Here is a 21,712-nt window from a genome sequence, read left to right as displayed (position 1 = left end):
ACGACCTCAGCTTAATTAATTTACGTCTTCATTGACCCTATTTCCATGTAAGGTCACATTCTGATGTTGTGGGGGTTAGGACTTCCAACAGAATTTTGAGGGGACACAGTTCAGATTCACCAATAGCTCTCAATCATAGGTTTTGCATATCTTCAACTAACTCCTGCAAAATTATTCCCCAAAGTGATTATACTAATTCACTCCCATCGGCAGTGTATGAGTATTCCTGTTGCTCCACATCCTAGTTAACAATTGGTATTGTCAGTCCTTAACTTTTGCCCATAAGACAGCAGTAAAATTATTACTTTGCATTTCTTTTCTTAATAGGGAGGTTGATTCCTTTTCATGTTTATTGACTGTTCCTGTTTCCATTTCTGCCAATGGTTTATTTATTTCTCTTGCCTGCTTTTCTATTGTATTCACTAAACCTGTATTAACTGGGTGTCTATTTGGTACTATTTCAGGCCCTTGAGATATGATAGGAAAAAAAATTTCCACCCATACATGGCTTATATTTTAGAAAATGATGATACATAAAAACAATATAAGATAACTAGACAGCATATTAGAGGGTGACAAGGGCTACGAAGAAAACTGCAACAGAGAAGAGGGTAAAGAGTGTCTTTGTGATGATTTGCAATTTTAAATCTCAAAGCCAGGGCAGGACACACTGGGAAGGTAACAGTGTGCAAATATTTGAAAGAGATGAGAGAATGAACCAGGCACCCATCTGGTGGAAGAGTTTCCCAAGAAAAGGGTTAGGAGAGCAGCTATCTGGGTAGGGAGAGGGGAATAGGAGGTTAGGTCTGAGGGGAGAGGGCAAAGGGAGCAACAGTACTGGACAATGTAGGCAGATGCGAAGACTTTGGTTTCTACACTTTGAGTGAAAAATCACAGAAGAGCAAAATACTTTCTGAAAGGATTAGTCTAGCTACTGGGTTGAGAATAATAACAGCAAAATAAAAAATAACACAGTCACCTGTGTGTTGCTATGTGCCATGCATTGAGCCAGGCCCTTTACATATTTACAAACTCATTTGATATATTTCAGAGAGAGAGGCAAGAACTGAAGCAGGAAGACTTGTTCTGGTTATTAGTTCTTTTCTTACTGATTGAAGAAAATTCCTTATATATTCTAGGCACCACTTATCTTTTGGTGATTATATGTGGTTGCAAATATCTTCTCCCATTCTGTGGGCTGTTTTATTATTGATGCTTAAGCTATATGTAGTCTCAATTTTTTTGTGCTCTTCTCTCATTGACTTTTTAAGCAAATTCCCCTTTTTAACAACAGTAGCCTCACGATTTTTAGTCATTTCCTCTTATCTGCTACCACTGCACTTGGCACAAACCTCTTTTGGAACACTTCAGATCAGTTGCTCAGTGTGTCCGACTCTTTGCAACCCAGTGAATTGCAGCACGCCAGGCCTCCCTGTCCCTCACCAACTCCCAGAGTTCACTCAGACTCACGTCCATCGAGTCAGTGATGCCATCCAGCCATCTCATCCTCTGTTGTCCCCTTCTCCTCCTGCCCCCAATCCCTCCCAGCATCAGAGTCTTTTCCAATGAGTCAACTCTTTGCATGAGGTGGCCAAAGTACTGGAGTTTCAGCTTTAGCATCATTCCTTCCAAAGAAATCCCAGGGCTGATCTCCTTCAGAATGGACTGGTTGGATCTCCTTGCAGTCTAAGGGACCCTCAAGAGTCTTCTCCAACACCACAGTTCAAAAGCATCGATTCTTCGGCGCCTTCTTCACAGTCCAACTCTCACATCCATACATGACCAGTGGAAAAACCATAGCCTTGACTAGATGGACCTTTGTTGGCAAAGTAATGTCTCTGCTTTTGAATATGCTATCTAGGTTGGTCATAACTTTCCTTCCAAGGAGTAAGCGTCTTTTAATTTCATGGCTGCAGTCACCATCTGTAGTGATTTTGGAGCCCAGAAAAATAAAGTCTGACACTGTTTCCACTGTTTCCCCATTTGGAACACTTACCCCATTACTTATTAACGCGTGTTTCGGTCATTGTTCTGTGAATTCCGGGATGTGAGATCCTGTCGTACAAATTCTGTCCCAGAAACTAACACACAATGGATGTTCAATAGATCTTTGTAAAGGTACAGGAACTGAGACAAGAGACATCTAAGAGAACTCTTTCCCTGATTGTGCTTGATTGAGAGACTTGTGCACTCCTTGCTCAGGCATCAGTTTTCCTCATAGGAGTGGGCGGTGCAACGCCTTTTGCTCCCCGGCAAAGCCTCAGCGGGCGGGGCCAAGCTGTTTCCAAGGTGACGGAGCGGCGGCCTCGGCGGTGGATTGAGCGGGTCTGAGAGAGGTTCCCAGAGGGCTGCGCGTCCCGGCTTCTCGGCGCTGTCATGGCGGGCTTCCTGAAGAAGGTGAGACGGGTGGAGGTCACTGCTGGAGTTTAGACTGCGGGAATGGAGTCAGTCCGCGGGTGGTGGCCTGAACTGGTGCGGGCTAGCGATACTTCTTGGAGACTCATTTTGCTGTGCCCCTAGGGGTGACCAGTTTAGCGGCCTCGATTGGAGAGGCAGGAAAAAACTCCGAACCAGAGGTTCTGAGACACCGGTAGCTGGTTTTAGGCCAGTTTTAGCCAAGACAGTAATGGTTTTGCTTTTCTTAGCGTGGGAACCCTCGGAATTGTAGTTAACAGCTTGAATCTTGTTTGGTTTTTGAACAGACCACTGGCCTGGTGGGACTGGCTGTTTGTGAAACTCCACATGAGGTATGTACCTCTTTCCTTCCTTCCTGAATTTCCAAGGAAGCCTAGAGCCCCGCGACCTTGTTTTTTGAGTGGTTAACGGAATACGGATGTTTCCGGCTCCGGATTTCAAGTCGGCATGAACTCTTTAAGACAGCGGTATTTAGTACGTCGTTGATTTGGTGCCACTTTTTATTGTTTTTGTTGCCATGGTCTCGTTCTCAAATCACTTTTCTTGTTGATTTTTTCCGTTGCATTCTCGTGTTGTCACTTGTACTTCTGTGAGTGTTCTCCCCATTTTCCCACCTTTCTCCCCTGCCTCACTTTTTTTAAGTGCCTTAGATTCTATACACTTTCGATTACCTAAGATAGCTCTCTAGGAGTTGCACCCTTTTGTCATCAGTTTTCCCTTCTAGTGGGACTTTCCCGCTAATATTGTCATGCTTCCATAAAAAACAAAAAACCTCCCTTGATCTTTTTCCTCCCTCCATAATCACGCCATTTCTCTCCTCTTTTTTTCCTCTTCCTGCTGTCATTACTACAGTTTAGTCCCTTGTTCTTGTTTAGAGAATTGCAACAACTTTGTTACTGGTCTTCTCTGTTGCTCTTTTATCATTTTATTTTAACTCACTAGTGCCATATTAATTTTTCTGAGGCACACATCTAATCAGAATTTCCATAAATCTTTTAATTGCCCACAGAATAAAGCCCCAGAGTAAAGCTTTCTTGGACATGCAGAACCCACATACAACCTGATTTGCTTTTTCTCTAACCTTATCTCCTAAGCATTTTCCTATGTGTACTAAACTCTAGCCTCATGCTGTCCAATGAAAATATAATGCGAGTCATAAATGTAAACTATGTTTGTATTAATAGTTCAAAATTTTCTAGGAATTACTTTTTTAATAAAGAAAGGATTAATATATATATATATATTTTAACCAACATATCAAAATATTACCATTTCAATATGTGTGTGTGTGTGTTATTTGCACAGTCATGTCCAACTCTTTATGCCACCCAGGACCTGTCAGGCTCCTCTGTCCATGGAATTCTCCAGGCCAGAATACTGGAGTGGGTAGCCACTTCCTTCTCCAGGGAATCTTCCCCACCCAGGGATCAGACCTGGGTCTCCAGCTTTGCAGGCAGATTCTTTACTGTATAAGCCACCACGGAAGCCCATTTTAATATATAATCAATATAAAAAATTAATATTTATAGTCTTCTTTTCATACTAAATGTTCAAAATCTAGTGTGTAGTTAACAGCACATATTAGTTCAGAATCGTCACATTTCAAGTGCTTAATGGCCAAATTTAGTTAGTGGGTGCTATATTGGACAACACAGTTGTAGGGAAGTAGAACTATGTACTAATTACTTAATGCTCCCTATATTTTCTGCCATTCAGTCTTCTGTATGTATGTTGTGTGTAAGATTGCCTTTTCTAACATCTTCAAGTGTCTCAGTTCTGCCATCCCTCCATGTCTGTCTCATTTGCTGCCTTTTCTAGGAAACCTCTGATATCTGCTAATGGACTCTCTTTCCCCAATAGAATAATAATGCTGTTATTTATTGAAACTTAATGTGTGCCAGGTACTGCTCTAAGTTATACAGTATCCTTTGAAATTGATGATATTAACACCCCCATTTTAGAACCTAAGTCTCTTACAAGACCTTGTATTGTCATACCCTTAAATTAAAAAATGAGGCTAAACCACCCCCCCCACACACAATTCAGATTGTATGTTATCTGACAAGCTCTATATTAGTATAGTAAAATACTCTCTATTATGGAACATCATAGTCAAGTATAAAGTCTAAATATGCAGAGTACTTTTTAATAAAAATGATTCTTAGAGGCCCTCAAGGTTGGTTTTGTTTATTCATATATATGGTGAATATATATGAATGAAATTAGGTATTTCACCTATGGTGTTACACAATTAAACTAAAACAAATTTCAAATACAAAGAAATAATAAAGAAAAATTTTTCATTACTTGGTATGTTTATGATTATACTTACTATTTTTTTTAAATTTTATTTTATTTTTAAACTTTACATAATTGTATTAGTTTTGCCAAATATCAAAATGAATCCGCCACAGGTATACATGTGTTCCCCATCCCGAACCCTCCTCCCTCCTCCCTCCCCATTCCATCCCTCTGGGTCGTCCCAGTGCACCAGCCCCAAGCATCCAGTATCGTGCGTTGAACCTGGACTGGCAACTCGTTTCATACATGATATTTTACATGTTTCAATGCCATTCTCCCAAATCTTCCCACCCTCTCCCTCTCTCACAGAGTCCATAAGACTGTTCTATACATCAGTGTCTCTTTTGCTGTCTCGTACACTGGGTTATTGTTACCATCTTTCAAAATTCCATATATATGCGTTAGTATACTGTATTGGTGTTTTTCTTTCTGGCTTACTTCACTCTGTATAATAGGCTCCAGTTTCATCCACCTCATTAGAACTGATTCAAATGTGTTCTTTTTAATGGCTGAGTAATACTCCATTGTGTATATGTACCATAGCTTTCTTATCCATTCATCTGCTGATGGGCATCTAGGTTGCTTCCATGTCCTGGCTATTATTAACAGTGCTGCGATGAACATTGGGGTACACGTGTCTCTTTCCCTTCTGGTTTCCTCAGTGTGTATGCCCAGCAGTGGGATTGCTGGATCATAAGGCAGTTCTATTTCCAGTTTTTTAAGGAATCTCCACACTGTTCTCCATAGTGGCTGTACTAGTTTGCATTCCCACCAACAGTGTAAGAGGGTTCCCTTTTCTCCACACCCTCTCCAGCATTTATTACTTGTAGACTTTTGGATCGCAGCCATTCTGACTGGTGTGAAATGGTACCTCATAGTGGTTTTGATTTGCATTTCTCTGATAATGAGTGATGTTGAGCATCTTTTCATGTGTTTGTTAGCCATCTGTATGTCTTCTTTGGAGAAATGTCTATTTAGTTCTTTGGCCCATTTTTTGATTGGGTCATTTATTTTTCTGGAGTTGAGCTGTAGGAGTTGCTTGTATATTCTCGAGATTAGTTGTTTGTCAGTTGCTTCATTTGCTATTATCTTCTCCCATTCTGAAGGCTGTCTTTTCACCTTGCTAATAGTTTCCTTTGATGTGCAGAAGCTTTTAAGGTTAATTAGGTCCCATTTGTTTATTTTTGCTTTTATTTCCAATATTCTGGGAGGTGGGTCATAGAGGATCCTGCTGTGATGTATGTCGGAGAGTGTTTTGCCTATGTTCTCCTCTAGGAGTTTTATAGTTTCTGGTCTTACGTTTAGATCTTTAATCCATTTTGAGTTTATTTTTGTGTATGGTGTTAGAAAGTGTTCTAGTTTCATTCTTTTACAAGTGGTTGACCAGATTTCCCAGCACCACTTGTTAAAGAGATTGTCTTTAATCCATTGTCTATTCTTGCCTCCTTTGTCAAAGATAAGGTGTCCATATGTGCGTGGATTTATCTCTGGGCTTTCTATTTGTTCCATTGATCTATATTTCTGTCTTTGTGCCAGTACCATACTGTCTTGATAACTGTGGCTTTGTAGTAGAGCCTGAAGTCAGGTAGGTTGATTCCTCCAGTTCCGTTCTTCTTTCTCAAGATCACTTTGGCTATTCGAGGTTTTTTGTATTTCCATACAAATTGTGAAGTTATTTGTTCTAGCTCTGCGAAGAATGCTGTTGGTAGCTTGATAGGAATTGCATTGAATCTATAGATTGCTTTGGGTAGTATACTCATTTTCACTATATTGATTCTTCCAATCCATGAACATGGTATATTTCTCCATCTGTTAGTGTCCTCTTTGATTTCTTTCACCAGTGTTTTATAGTTTTCTATATATAGGTCTTTAGTTTCTTTAGGTAGATATATTCCTAAGTATTTTATTCTTTCCATTGCAATGGTGAATGGAATTGTTTCCTTAATTTCTTTCTGTTTTCTCATTATTAGTGTATAGGAATGGAAGGGATTTCTGTGTGTTGATTTTATATCCTGCAACTTTACTATAGTCATTGATTAGTTCTAGTAATTTTCTGGTGGAGTCTTTAGGGTTTTCTATGTAGAGGATCATGTCATCTGCAAACAGTGAGAGCTTTACTTCTTCTTTTCCAATTTGGATTCCTTTTATTTCTTTTTCTGCTCTGATTGCTGTGGCCAAAACTTCCAAAACTATGTTGAATAGTAATGGTGAAAGTGGGCACCCTTGTCTTGTTCCTGACTTTAGAGGAAATGCTTTCAATTTTTCACCATTGAGGATAATCTCAATAGATGCAGAGAAAGCCTTTGACAAAATTCAACATCCATTTATGATAAAAACTCTCCAGAAAGCAGGAACAGAAGGAACATAACTCAACATAATAAAAGCTATATATGACAAACCCACAGCAAACATTATACTTACTATTAATGTACTGTTGTGAATTCGAATCTGCTAAATTAACTTTCCTGTGGCTCAGTGATAAAGAATCCACCTGCCAATGCAGGAGACCAGGGTTTGATCCCTGGATGGGGAAGATCCCCTGGAGGAGTAAATGGCAACCCACCCCAGTATTCTTACTTGGGAAATCCCATGGACTCAGCAGCCTGTGGGCTACAGTCCAAAGGGTCACAAGGAGTTGGACACACCTGAGTGACTGAGTGGCAGCAGCAAAAGGGGGTAGATAAGCATAAACAAGAAGAAATTGCAGCAAGGAATAATTAAATGCTTTCTTTAAAAACAGATGTGAATTTTTTTTTTAAATATCATGTGTGAAACTTTTAAATCTTTGGTGATATTTTAAACTGGAAATATGTATGTTGTCTTTTCAGAGGCTAAAAATATTGTATACAAAAATTCTTGATGTTCTTGGACACATCCCTAAAAATGCAGCGTATAGAAAATATACAGAACAGATTACAAATGAGAAGCTGAGTATGGTTAAAGCGGTAAGTAGCTAACTTGGTTTGTTTTTCTAGGATTTTTGGTATGCAGTGCAACATTTAACAAAGCAAATTAACTTGATTAGTTTTTGCATATTCTGTATACTTACCTCTCTCATTTCTATTCTCCTTTCATTCATGTATTTCTTCCATTGTTTCTCCCTTTCATTCTTCAGACTCCTGTCTACCTGAATACTTTTTATATCACAAGCACTACTAAACACAGCATTGAAAGAATAAGATCAAGTCCCTTCCTTACATTAACATTATAACTTTATTTTACCTCTGTTACCTGTCGAGTCCTTTATTGATCTTTTACCTCTTATCTATCGATACATCAATCTTTATTTAATTTTTCTAGTTTTAGAGTAGAGAAGAATGAAAGTAAAACTGAAAAAATGTATGTTGTTTTAACACCTGTCAGGACTAGCTATTTTAAAAAGTGCTTCGTTACCAAAAAAAAAAAAAAAAAGAGGACCAAGTTAGTTTCTTAACTGCCAGAAATTATATTGAGCATTGTTATGGACTGAATGTGTCCTCCCAGATTCATATTTTGAAGCCCCAACCTCCAGTGAGGAGTAATTAAAATTAATGAGAGCATAAGAGTGGTACCTGATCCAATAGGATTAATGTCCTTATAAGAAGAGACACCAGAGAGTTCTTGTTTGAAGAAGAGACACCAGAGAGTTGGCATTCTTTTCCATGTAAGGACACAGCAAGAAGGTCAATGTGTATAAGCCAGGAAGAGAGCTCCCACCAGAAGCTGGCTCTGTTGTACCTTGGCCTTGGACTCCAGTCTCCAGAATTGTGAGAAAATAAATTTTTCTCATTGGAGCCATCCAGTCTATGTATGGTATTTCGTTATGGCAGCCCAGGTAGACTAATAGAAGCATTTTACAGCTTCGGAATCATAGACCCTAGACAGGCACACAATAGACTGCTGCCACTTCTTTTATAACAAACTATATTGCATTCTTAGTAAATTTCCACACTAGCAGTTACTTCATGGACTTTTGTTATTATCCAAAGTAATGTCCATAAATCCCCAAAGTAATTTACATGCATGTAGTAAGTGGCTCTAATAAAGTTTTCTTATTATTAAATCACCAACCTCTGTAGTCCAGAGGAAATTCTTATATTTTCTGCAGGTATATGGCAAAACAGTGCAATTTGATTTGGAACTTCTGTTCTTATCTTGGCAGATCTGGAAGTAGTTTGCAGATTTTATGTATCTAAGGGAGATATTAACATTTCTTTTCAATCCTCCTTAAGGAAAATTGGCTGATGCATTTTCTCCCATCTCTAAATAAGAAATTTCACTTTTTTTTTTTCATGAGGTGAACCTCTTCATCTGTGTATTCTACTCTGTCTCTGCCTTTCCTTCTCCATAACCTTCAGTTCAGTTCAGTTCAGTTGCTCAGTTGTGTCTGACTCTTTGCGACCCCATGGCCTGCAGCACCTCAGGCCTCCCTGTCAATCACGAACTCCCGGAATTTACTCAAACTCAGGTTCATTGAGTTGGTGATGTCATCCAACCATCTCATCCTCTGTCTCCCCTTCTCTTCCCGCTTTCAGTCTTTCCCATCATCAGGGTCTTTTCCAATGAGTCAGTTCTTTGCATCAGGTGGCCAAAGTATTAGAGTTTCAGCTTCAACATCAGTCCTTCCAATGAGTATTCAGGACTGATTTCCTTTAGAATGGACTGGTTGGATCTTCTTGCAGTCCAAGGGATTCTCAAGAGTCTTCTTCAACACCACAGTTCAAAAGCATCAGTTCTTGGCACTCAGCTTTCTTTATGGTCCAACTCTCACATCTGTACATGACTACTGGAAAAACCATAGTTTTGACTAGACAGAGCTTTGTTAGTAAAGAAATGTCTCTGCTTTTTAATATGCTGTCTAAGTTGGTCATAGCTTTTCTTTCAAGGAGCAAGCATCTTTTAATTTCATGGCTACAGTCATCATCTGCAGTGATTTTGGAGCCAAAAAAAAATAAGTCACTTTTTCCATTGTTTCCCCATCTATTTGCCATGAAGTGATGGGGCCAGATGCCATGATCTTAGTTTTCTGAATGTTGACTTTTAAGCCAACTTTTTCACTCTCCTCTTTCACTTTCATCAAGAGGCTCTTTAGTTCTTCTTCGCTTTCTGCTATAAGGGTGGTGTCATATCTGAGGTTATTGTTATTTCTCCCAGCAGTCTTGATTCCAGCTGTGCTTCATCCAGCCCAGCGTTTCTCATGATATACTCTGCATATAAGTTAAATAAGCAGGGTGACAATATACAGCCTTGACATACTCCTTTTCCTATTTGGAACCAGTCTGTTGTTCCATATCCAGTTCTAACTATTGCTTCTTGACCTGCATACAGATTTCTCAGGAGGCAGGCCAGGTGGTCTGGCATTCCCATCTCTTTCAGAATTTTCCACAGTTTATTGTGATCCACACAGTCAAAGACTTTGGCATAGTCAATAAAGCAGAAGTAGATGTTTTTCTGAAACTCTCTTGCTTTTTTGATGATCCAATGGATTTGGCAATTTGATCTCTGGTTCCTCTGCCTTTTCTAAAACCAGGTTGAGCAGTTGGAAGTTCACGGTTCATGCATTGTGGAAGCCTGGCTTGGAGAATTTTGAGCATCTCTTTACTGGCGTGTGAGATGAGTGCAATTGTGCGGTAGTTTGAGCATTCTTTGGTATTGCCTTTCTTTGGGATTGGAATGATAACTGACCTTTTCCAGTCCTGCGGCCACTGCTGAGTTTTCCAAATTTGCTGGCATATTGAGTGCAGCACTTTCACAGCATCATCTTTCAGGATTTGGAATAGCTCAACTGGAATTCCATCACCTCCACTAGCTTTGTTCGTAGTGATGCTTTCTAAGGCCCACTTGACTTCACATTCCAGGATGTCTGGCTCTAGGTGAGTGGTCACACCATCGTGATTATCTGGGTCGTGAAGATCTTTTTTGTATAGTTCTTCTGTGTATTCTTGCTACCTCTTCTTAATACCTTCTGCTTCTATTAGGTCCATACCATTTCTGTCCTTTATTGAGCCCATCTTTACATGAAATGTTCCCTTAGTATCTCTAATTTTCTTGAAGAGATCTCTAGTCTTTCCCATTCTATTGTTTTCCTCTGTTTCTTTGCATTGATTGCTGAGGAACACTTTCTTATCTCTCCTTGCTATTCTTGGAACTCTGCATTCAAATGGGTATATCTTTCCTTTTCTCCTTTGCCTTTCACTTCTCTTCTTTTCTCAGCTATTTGTAAGGCCTCCTCACACAACCGTTTTGCCTTTTTGCATTTCTTTTTCTTGGGAATGGTTTTGATTACTGACTCCTGTACAGTGTCAGAAACCTCCATCCATAGTTCTTCAGGCACTCTGTCTATCAGATCTAGTCCCTTGAATCTATTTGTCATTTCCACTGTATTATAATCATAAGGGGTTTGATTTAGGTCATACCTGAATGGACTAGTGGTTTTCCTGACTTTCTTCAATTTAAGTCTGAATCTGGCAATAAGGAGTTCATGATCTGAGCCACAGTCAGCTCACAGTCTTGTTTTTGTTGACTGTATAGAGCTCCATCTTTGGCCGCAAAGAACATAATTGATCTGATTTCGGTGTTGACTGTCTGGTGATGTCCATGTGTAGAGTCTTATCTTTTGTTTTTCTCTGTAACTTTTTTCCCTTTAATTATTTCTTTGTTTTTCTTTTAGTCTCCCATTTTATCATCATCTTTCAATTAACCTCAAAATGTATTTAGCTTTTTCTTACCTTAAAAGAAAACTTATCCTTATGTTTCCTTTGCTTTTGCCAGTGTCAGACAAAGAATAGTTCTCTGTTATTGCTTTCACTTAGTTCTAAAATTCTTTCCTCTGACCTGTTGTCTTATTTCAGTTGTCTTATAACTAAATTGGCTGTGTATAGTTCCATCATATTTTATTTTGGTTTCCTGTTTGGTGTTTTCTCAAAGGCTGAGTTTAAGAATTTATGCTTGGCTGGTTAACCATCTAGCTACCTTTATCTGCATGATGTTGCTGTACAGCCAGGTTTGGGGACCAGTGGTGTAGAAGATAAAGCCCTTATCATCGTTTGGAAGCCCCCTAAGATCTGGCTGTCAGTTATCTTCTCAATCTTACCTTGTCATTTCCTGTTTTGTACACTATGCTTCACTAATGCAAGCCTGTTGACAGTTATATGAATTCCATGTGATTTTATTTTTGGTTTCTTTGTATTTTCTGTTCCTCCTTCCTGTAATACCCTTGCTTTCTCTGCCAGGCAGTTCTTACTCAGCTCTCAAGATCTGTTGCTTTCTCTGTGAAGCTTTTTATAACGTCAGTAGCGATGGCACCTTACTCCAGTACTCTTGCCTGGCAAATCCCATGGACGGAGGAGCCTGGTAGGCTGCAGTCCATGGGGTCGCCAAGAGTCGGACACGACTGAGCAACTTCCCTTTCACTTTTCACTTTCATGCATTGGAGAAGGAAATGGCAACCCACTCCAGTGGTCTTGCCTGGAGAATCCCAGGGACGGCGGAGCCTGGTGGGCTGCCGTCTGTGGGGTCGCACAGAGTCTGACACAATTGAAGTGACTTAGCAGCAGCAGTAGTAGTCTATAAGCTACTTGTAGATTGCATTTTTCTTTTTATCTCAAAAATCTAGCTTAGTGCCTGACATTTAATAAGTTTCTTAGAAATGTTTGTTTATCCAAAGTGCCTATTACAAATAGTTTTTAAGAACATCAAGCATTGTATTATTAATATCTGTATTGCTGAATCCTGTTTGATAAAATCAGCACAGATTTTACACCCCCCAATAGAGTCATAGAATCTTCACTGACTGTTATAATGATTATAAAGTTTATATTTACTAAATTTAAAATGGAAATAAAAATAATTTTTTCCACCCAGATTATACTAGGGATATAGTAATAGCATATTGGTGAAAAGCATTGGTTTGTGGCCTTTGCAAAATTTTCATCTCAGATCTAATACTTACTTGGTGAGTTGGCATATGGCCCATATTCTGTCTCAATTTCATTTATAACATGGGTATAATAATACCTTCATTCATCACTTGTTAGCACTGAATGGGTGATATATGTACAGTTGCTTAACACAGTTGCAAGCATATAGGGAGCATTCAGTCCATGGTACCTTATTAAGCTTGGTGGCATTACACTGTTAGTAAATAAAAATCACATTATTGACTCAAGGAAGACAAATTTTCAATTGTTTTTCCAACACAGGTTTTTCCTGAGTTGAAAATAATGTTGAATATTCCTTTTCTTTATATTCTTCCCCTTGGGTCTTTACAGTAATGACCAGCTTCCCTTTTTAGGCTTCATAGCTCAGTCATTTTGAGTTAAAACAGTCTTAATCAAACCATTCATCTGCTTTCTTTTTCCTTTTCTATTTTGTATGTGTTCAGGAGACACTTACTGCATGTCTGTCACATACCACATGGTTCTGGGCATGGAAGCTAGTGCCTACATGGCAATGAACAAAACATAAAAACTCCTGCCTTGGAGATTATACACTAATGATGGGAGGCAAATAAATAAATAAGTGAATAAAGAAGTACATTGCATACATAGTATGTTAGAATGTAGTATAAAGTGAAGGAAATTAAGGAAGGAAGAATGATGTATAGGAGGTACTAGGGTGATGAGGGGTGTTACAGTATGTATTAGTTTCCTATGACTGCTATAACAAATTACAACAACCTTGATGAGTTAAAACAACAGAAATTTATTGTCTTGCATTTCTGGAAGCCAGAAGTCTAAAATGAGTAGTATTAGGGCCCAAGTCAAGGTGTCAGCAGGCCTGCACTCCCTTTGGAGGTTCTAGGATAGAATTCATTCCTTGCCTCTTTAAGGAGTGGTGGACTTTTGGTATTCCTTATGACTAAGTCATTCCAGTCTTTGCCTTTGTGGCCACGTTACTTTCTTCTCTGCCTCTATCTTACAAGGACACATATGATTGTATTCATATTTAGGGCCCATTCAGATAATCTAGGATAATCTCCCCATTCCAAGATCTGTACTCACATCTGCAAAGTATTTGCCATATAAGGTAACATTCACAGATTCCAGGGACTAGTTCATGTGCATTTTGTGTGGCATTGTTCCAGCCTACCACTGTATATATTATCAGAGTACTCCCCATTAAGAAGATGTATGAGTGAAGACTTTGATGAAAGGCGAGGAACATGGCATACAGATGCCTTGGGTCAGTCAGCAGACGCCCTGAGACAGATGCCAATTCCTATAGAAAATAACTTTTTTTTCCCTCCCTCTTTTCATTCTATTTATTAAGCCAAGAAAATACCCTGTTTACATTTGCACATGTATATATAGGACATGGTTTCTGACTCTCAAAAAGTGTAGTCTACTAGAAAATAAATATATATTACTGAATGTTCTAGTTACTATATTAACATCTCTCTTTACAAAACCTTTTATTGAATAATACACAGAAATAAATGTGCAGAAGTCATAAGTATAGAACTTGATGTATTTTCACAAAGCAATCCACGTGTCAACACCAAATCAAAAAAGAGAACAATTCCAGAATGCCCAAACCCTTTCTTTACCCTCAAGGTTATTACCCTCCTAAAGATAGCTACTCTTCTTACCTCTAATACCACAAATTCATTTTGCCTGGTTTTGAACTTTTTATTAGTGGAATCATCAATATGTATTTGGTTTCTTTTGCTTAATATTATGTTTGAGAGAATTATCTGTGTTGTGTACAGTCTTTGTTTATCCTCTTGCTCTATGGTATTATATTCAAATATAATAATTTATTCTATTATTTATGGTCATTTGGATTGTTTTTAGTTTGGAGCTGTAATTTGTGCTACTTTGAACATTGTTGAACCTGTCATTTGATTAATGTACTATGCATTTCTGTTTGATATCTATCCAGGAGTAGAGTTCTGGGTCATAGGGTAGCATTTATTTTAATGCTAATGTTTAAGGGATAGGAAATACTCAGAGAATAAAGCATTATTTAAAATCTCTATTTCAGAAAAACTGAATTAAACATCATATTCTTACCCTTGATAAGCATATCATTAAATGTTTAACCCTTTTAATATTAAGACAGAAAAGCAATAAAATAGTAGAGAGACAAAATGGCTTTTCACCAGATATTTGGTAAAAAGTAGCAACGGTACAGTGAAAGAAAAGTTAATTATGTCTGTCACATTAATTGCTTTTTGTGCTGCTTTGTTTAAATATGTTTTTCTCTTTTCTCCTTAAATTATAGGAACCAGATGTTAAAAAACTAGAAGAGCGACTGCAGGGTGGCCAAATAGAAGAGGTGATTCTTCAGGTAAAGAAAAAATTGAGCATTCAGATATTTGGCTTTAAGTGTTCAAAGGCACAATGTATAGAGGTATAAAACTGACTTTCCAGAAAGAAAGGACAACTAAAATTTTTAATTTATATCAATTCATCAAATATAAGACTAGTCACATAAGCAAATACATCCTTCTGACATGCTTGTCAGTTAAATATTTATTATTTTGACTTTTGAAGGTTAAATTTTTATAGTGCATGTCTTTGTTTTGTATTTCATATTTTGTAAATTATATCTTTAATGTTTTTACTGTGTTTATATTTTCTTTTTGAGTTTTTTTTTTGACTGTGTTGCATGGCATGAAGGTATCTTAATTCCCCAACCAGGGATCAAACCTGCACCCCATGCAGTAGAAGCATGAAATCCCAATCACTGGAAGGCCAGGGAAGTCCCAAGCTTTTTTTTTTTTTTAATAAAATATTAGCCTTTAATTTTTGCTATATTATCTGTTTTTTTTTTTTTTTTTTTTTTTTTTTTTAAGTTTGTCTTTGCCTTTTGACTTTAGTTGAATATTTTCTCCCATATGTAGAGATTTTTAAATTTTTTATTTGGTAAAATCACCTTCCCCTTTCTCACCTCCCCTACAATCTGCCCTCTTTTCCAATATTATAGGTTTAGAATGTCTTCCCCTTATAAGAATCTAATAAACATTCAAGTATGTTTTATTTAATATTTTTAAAAACTGTAACCATTTCTTATTTTTTCTTCCTTTTTATCAAAGTATATTACCAATGACATATATACAATTGTACAGTGATATACGTGATATACAATGATATACCAATGATACACAAATTCAAAAGAATTGTTGGAGGTCTCTCCTAAAAGAGGAATGGAGCATTCAGATAGCTTTCTATAAATGTAGACTGTTTCAGTCACTCAAAGGTCTGTCTTCTTGGCCTTTCTATTCCTTTGCTGGGTGGATATGGTACTAGATACAGTATTGTGGGAACTTGCTGCACACTTATTATTTTCCTCCTGTTCCTCTTTTACACCTGATTTCACTTGGATCTTGACTTTAGTTTAGTTGATACGTTAATTTATCATGCAATTAAAGTCTTAGGGTACACTAAGTATTTTTAAGTTAGCTGTATAATTCTTACATCTTCATGGGCAATATTAGGGTCAAATTAATTTTAATAATGTTTTATTTAACCTAAGAGATCTAAAATATCATTGAAACATATCATCAATATAGAAAGTAAGACACTGAAAAAGTTTTTTGAATACTAAGTGTTTAAAATCTGGGATGTATTTTATACTCTCAGCACATCTGAATTTGAACTAGCTATATTTTTAGTGCTCTCTCAATAGTCATAGGTAGGAAGGGCTATGTTATTGGACAGCCCATTTCTAGAGGGCCAGTATGAGAAAAATGAGAAGGCCGGAGAAGAGGGAGGGAGTGGAGTTACATGTAGCTGAGTTGAGCTCCATGAGATAGGGCTGACCTCAGTGATATTCAAGGATATGGACCTTCCCCAGCCTGGGCTTCCCACGTGGCTCGGTGGCAAAGAAACCACCTGCCAATGTAGGAAACACAGGTTCGATCCCTGGCTTGGGAAGGTCCCCTGAAGAAGGAAATGGCAACCCACTCCATATTCTTGCCTGGAAAATCCCATGGACAGAGGAGCGTGGTGGGCCACAGCGCATGGGGTTGCAACAGAATTGGAGACAACTTCTCTACTAATCAACAACAACCCTCCCCAGCCTGCTGTCACTTGGGGAAATAGAGAAAGATGAGTGTTCAAGAGAAACAGGTCACAGGGCAGTCAGAAAAAGAGCACTCTTTTATTTTTAATAAAGGATATTTTTAATAAGGGATATTTTTAATCAGTATTTTCCCAATTTCAGCAATAAATACCTCTGACCCCAGATAACTCTGGAGTGCTGTGAAGACCTATAAGACGTTCTAGAACTAACACCCAAGAAAGATGTCCTTTTCATCATAGGGGACTGGAATGCAGAAGGAGGAACTCAAAAGATACCTGGAGTAATAGACAAATTTGGCCTTGGAGTACAAAATGAAGCAGGGCAAAGGCTAACAGATTTTGCCAAGAGAACACACTGCTCATAGCAAACACCCTCTTCCAACAACATAAGAGAAAACTACACATGAACATCACCAGATGGTTAATACTGAAATCAGATTGATTATATTCTTTGTGGCCAAAGATGGAGAAGCTCTATACAGTCAAAAAACAACACTGCGAGTTGACTGTGGCTCAGATCATGAGCTTCTTATTGCCAAATTCAGACTTAAATTGAAGAAAGTCAGGAAAACCACTAGACCATTAAGGTATGACCTAAATCAAACCCCTTATGATTATACAGTGGAAATGACAAATAGATTCAAGGGATCAGATCTGATAGACAGAGTGCCTGAAGAACTATGGATGGAGGTTTCTGACATTGTATAGGAAGCAGTGATCAAAATCATCCCCAAGAAAAAGAAATGTAAAAAGGTAAAATGGTTGTTTGAGGAGGCCTTACAAATAGCTGAGAAAAGAAGAGAAGTGAAAAGCAAAGGAGAAAAGGAAAGATATACCCATTTGAATGCAGAGTTCCAAGAATAGCAAGGAGAGATAAGAAAGCCTTCCTCAGCAATCAATGCAAAGAAATAGAGGAAAACAATAGAATGGGAAAGACTAGAGATCTCTTCAAGAAAATTAGAGATACTAAGGGAACATTTTATGCAAAGATGGGCTCAATAAAGGACAGAAATGGTATGGACCTAATAGAAGCAGAAGGTATTAAGAAGAGGTGGCAAGAATACACAGAAGAACTATACAGAAAAGATCTTCATGACCCAGATAATCATGATGGTGTGACCACTCACCTAGAGCCAGACATCCTGGAATGTGAAGTCAAGTGGGCCTTAGGGAACATCACTATGAACAAAGTTAGTGGAGGTGATAGAATTCCAGGTGAGCTATTTCAAATCCTGAAAGATGATGCTGTGAAAGTGCTGCACTCAATATGCCAGCAAATTTGGAAAACTCAGCAGTGGCCACAGGACTGGAAAAGGTCAGTTATCATTCCAGTCCCAAAGAAGGGCAATACCAGAGAATGTTCAACCACTGCACAGTTGCAATCATTTTACTCACTAGTTAAGTAATGCTTAAAATTCTCCAAGCCAGGCTTCAACAGTATCTGAACCATTAACTTCCAGATGTTCAAGCTGGATTTAGAAAAGGCAGAGGAACCAGAGATCAAATTGCCAACATCTGTTGGATCATTGAAAAAGCAGAATTCCAGAAAAACATCTACTTCTGCTTTATTGACTATGCCAAAGCCTTTGACTGTGTGAATCACAACTGTGGGAAATTCCACAACTGTGGAAAATTATTAAAGAGAAGGGAATACCAGACCACCTGACCTGCCTCCTGAGAAATCTGTATGCAGGTCAGGAACCAACAGGTAGAGCCAGACATGGAACAACAGACTGGTTCTAAATCGGGAAAGGAGTACGCCAAGGCTGTATGTTGTCACCCTGCTTGTTTAACTCTTATGCAGAGTACATCATGCATAATATCAGGCTACATGAAGTGCAAACTGGAATCAAGATTGCCAGGAGAAATATCAATAACCTCAGATATGCAGATGACACCATTCTTATGGCAGAAAGTGAAGAGGAACTAAAGAGCCTCTTGAAAGTGAAAGAGGGGAGTGAAAAATCTGGCTTAAAACTCAACATTCAGAAAAAGATAATTGCATCCAGTCCCATTACTTCATGGAAAATAGAGGGGAAACAATGGAAACAATGAGAAAATTTATTTTTTTGTGGGGTGGGGTGCTCCAAAATTGGAGAAGGCAATGGCAACCCGTTCCAATACTCGTGCCTGGAAAATCCCACGGAGGGAGGAGCCTAATAGGCTGCAGTCCACGGGGTCACGAAGAGTCAGACACTTACTGAACGACTTCACTTTCACTTTTCACTTTCATGCATTGGAAAAGTAAATGGCAACCCACTCCAATGTTCTTGCCTGGAGAATCCCAGGGATGGCGGAGCCTGGTGGGCTGCCATCTGTGGGGTTGCACAGAGTCGGACACGACTGAAGCGACTTAGCAGCAGCAGCAGCAGCTCCAAAATCACACAGATGGTGACTGCAGTCATGAAATTAAAAGACGCTTGCTCCTTGGAAGAAAAGCTATGACAAACCTAGACAGTATATTAAAAAGCAGAGACATGACCTTGCCGACAAAGGTCCGTCTAGTCAAAGCTATGATTTTTCCACCAGTCCTGTATGGAGGTGAGAGTTGGAGTATAAAGAAAGCTGAGTGCTGAAGAATTGATGCTTTTGAACTTTGGTGTTGGGGAAGACTCCTTGGACTCCAAGGAGATTGAATCATCCATCCTAAAGGAAATCAATACCTGAATATTCATTGGAAGGACTGATACTGAAGCTGAAACTCCGCTACTTTGGCCACCTGATGCGAAGAACTGACTCACTGGAAAAGATGAAGGGAAAGATTGAGGGCAGGACGAGAAGGGGACGACAGAGGATGAGATGATTGGATGGCATCACCGACTTGATGGACATGAGTTTGAGTAAACTGCAGGAGTTGGTGAAGGACAGGGAGGCCGGGTGTGCTGCACTCCATGGGGTTGAAAAGATTTGGACACGACTGAGTGACTGAGCTGAACTGATTCTTTAACTCATTGTTTGTATACATTTTAGACTGTTAACACTATATGTATTTGTCTGTTCTACATCACTGGCATAGAAACTAAGCACTCATTCTGTGTTTGAATTCCTTCTCTGATATTCTGACAAGTGTTCAGCAGTGTTCTGCTGCTGCTGCTAAGTCACTTCAGACGTGTCCAACTCTGTGTGACCCCATAGACGGCAGCCCACCAGGCTCCCCCGTCCCTGGGATTCTCCAGCCAAGAACACTGGAGTGGGTTGCCATTTCCTTCTCCAATCCATGAAAGTGAAAAGTGAAAGTGAAGTTGCTCAGTCGTGTCCGACCCTCAGCAACCCCATGGACTGCAGCCTTCCAGGCTCCTCCATCCATGGGATTTTCCAGGCAAGAGTACTGGAGTGGGGTGCCATTGCCTTCTCCAGTGTTCTTCTAGTGGCCAGAGTTGTCATAGATCTTTTGCTATAGAAAATAATGTGAAGCAAAAAGATAGCTAAAATATATTTGTTAAATATGTTATAATTGTGTTTAAAAGGAAAATAAATGTAGCATAATCTGATTAAGGAAACTGATTCAATTGATGAATAAAAATATAACTGTTCTATTATTCTGTAGATCTCTGCTTTACATATTGTTGGTCTAAAGTTATTATGGATCATGAAATCAATTAGGTAGACTGTGGCTAATTTTTTTACCTTCATGAGAAAATTGAGTATGACAGCTAGTAAAGGTAATGATGTTTTTAGTTTTGTTTTAGTTATATGTGTATGTCATGGATCCTTTACTCACCAACTAAATTTTGAACACTCTAAAAGCAAATTTTAATCAAACAGAAAAATCAAATGCCATCCTTTCTCACTCATGATGATGAAGGTAATTTATTTAAGTATGTTCCACATTTGATGATGAAACAGCTTATTAGGTATTAACATGTATGAAGTAGTTCTAAATAGTTATATTTCAGTTATTAGCTATGGTAAATACCTTCTAAACAATATAATCAAATGATCTTATAAAAATCTTTTATTAACAGGCTGAAAATGAACTAAGTCTGGCAAGAAAAATGATCCAGTGGAAACCATGGGAGCCTTTAGTGGAAGAGCCTCCAGCCAGCCAATGGAAATGGCCAATATAAACAGCATTAACTAACTTACTGTTGATAGGAGACTGATGTAATTAAATATTCTGTTATATGTTAAAAAATGTTTCCTTATTATCTTATCATCAAGATAACTGATACAAAACACATTTAAGTGACTTGTTAAAGTTGATGATGGTAATTTGTGAATTCAGTTTTTGATTTGTAAAGCATTCAAGTTATTTCAAAGGTAATTAAAAAAAAAAAAAACAGGTTGTGGGAAGATTGAAACTTAATTGGAAAAATTCCTATAGATCATCAGTGTAGGGGCCGTATTTGAAAGGTGAAGTATTTTTAGTAGTATCTTCAACAGATGATTTAATTTTTTATTCTGGAAAAACAGAATAGATAATTATTATTGTTTAAACAAATTAATAGGTCACTGTTTAAAGTGAAGTAGTAAGGAAGAAACCATCAAATTAGAATTCATCGTACACTTGGGAAAATTGATTTGGTATTTGAAAGAAAGATTTTTATTTATAGTAGTAGTTGGAAAAACTTTTCCTTTTGTCTCATTTAAGGAAATTAGTTTTCTGACCCTTAGTCTTTAGTTTTCTTGATAACCAAAATATATCAGGATAGAGAATTTCTGTAAAAGAAGAGACACTAAGAGTTCCTAAAGTTTATCTGACATACTGCTACTGCTACTGCTAAGTTGCTTCAGTCGTGTCCGACTCTGTGCGACCCCATAGACGGCAGCCCACCAGGCTCCCCCGTCCCTGGGATTCTTCAGGCAAAAACACTGGAGTGGGTTGCCATTTCCTTCTCCAAGGAAATGACATACAGATAAGCTTATATTCAAAACATCTTAGTTGTATGCTTATAACTTCAAAGTGGAATCGTTAAGTAGTTTTCACTACTTTTCAGTGTAAGTGCAGTTGGATATCAAACAGAAGATAACTGCTGTTCAAAGAAAGAAGC

The 21,712-nt window shown here is 38.3% G+C and overlaps 1 protein-coding gene across 2 annotated transcripts; it reads left to right on the top strand.

The window, feature by feature from the left end:
* Nucleotides 1-2,286: 2,286 nt before the first annotated feature.
* On the top strand, nucleotides 2,287-20,856 carry NDUFA5 (NADH:ubiquinone oxidoreductase subunit A5). Of its 2 annotated transcripts, XM_006060576.3 has the most exons (5): nucleotides 2,287-2,397; nucleotides 2,703-2,747; nucleotides 7,545-7,661; nucleotides 14,920-14,985; nucleotides 20,687-20,856. In XM_006060576.3, exons 1-5 carry the CDS (start codon nucleotides 2,377-2,379, stop codon nucleotides 20,786-20,788), a joined length of 351 nt encoding a protein of 116 aa, XP_006060638.1. In that variant the 5' UTR covers nucleotides 2,287-2,376; the 3' UTR covers nucleotides 20,789-20,856. The 2 variants fall into 2 exon arrangements, with proteins under 2 accessions (XP_006060638.1, XP_025147239.1); XM_025291454.2 differs by lacking the exons at nucleotides 2,287-2,397; nucleotides 2,703-2,747 and adding an exon at nucleotides 2,762-2,889.
* Nucleotides 20,857-21,712: the final 856 nt, after the last annotated feature.

This window comes from Bubalus bubalis, chromosome 8 (genome assembly GCF_019923935.1).
Source record: "Bubalus bubalis isolate 160015118507 breed Murrah chromosome 8, NDDB_SH_1, whole genome shotgun sequence".
Classification (NCBI taxonomy): Eukaryota; Metazoa; Chordata; class Mammalia; order Artiodactyla; family Bovidae; genus Bubalus; species Bubalus bubalis.
This window is presented reverse-complemented; position numbering and strand designations above follow the sequence as displayed.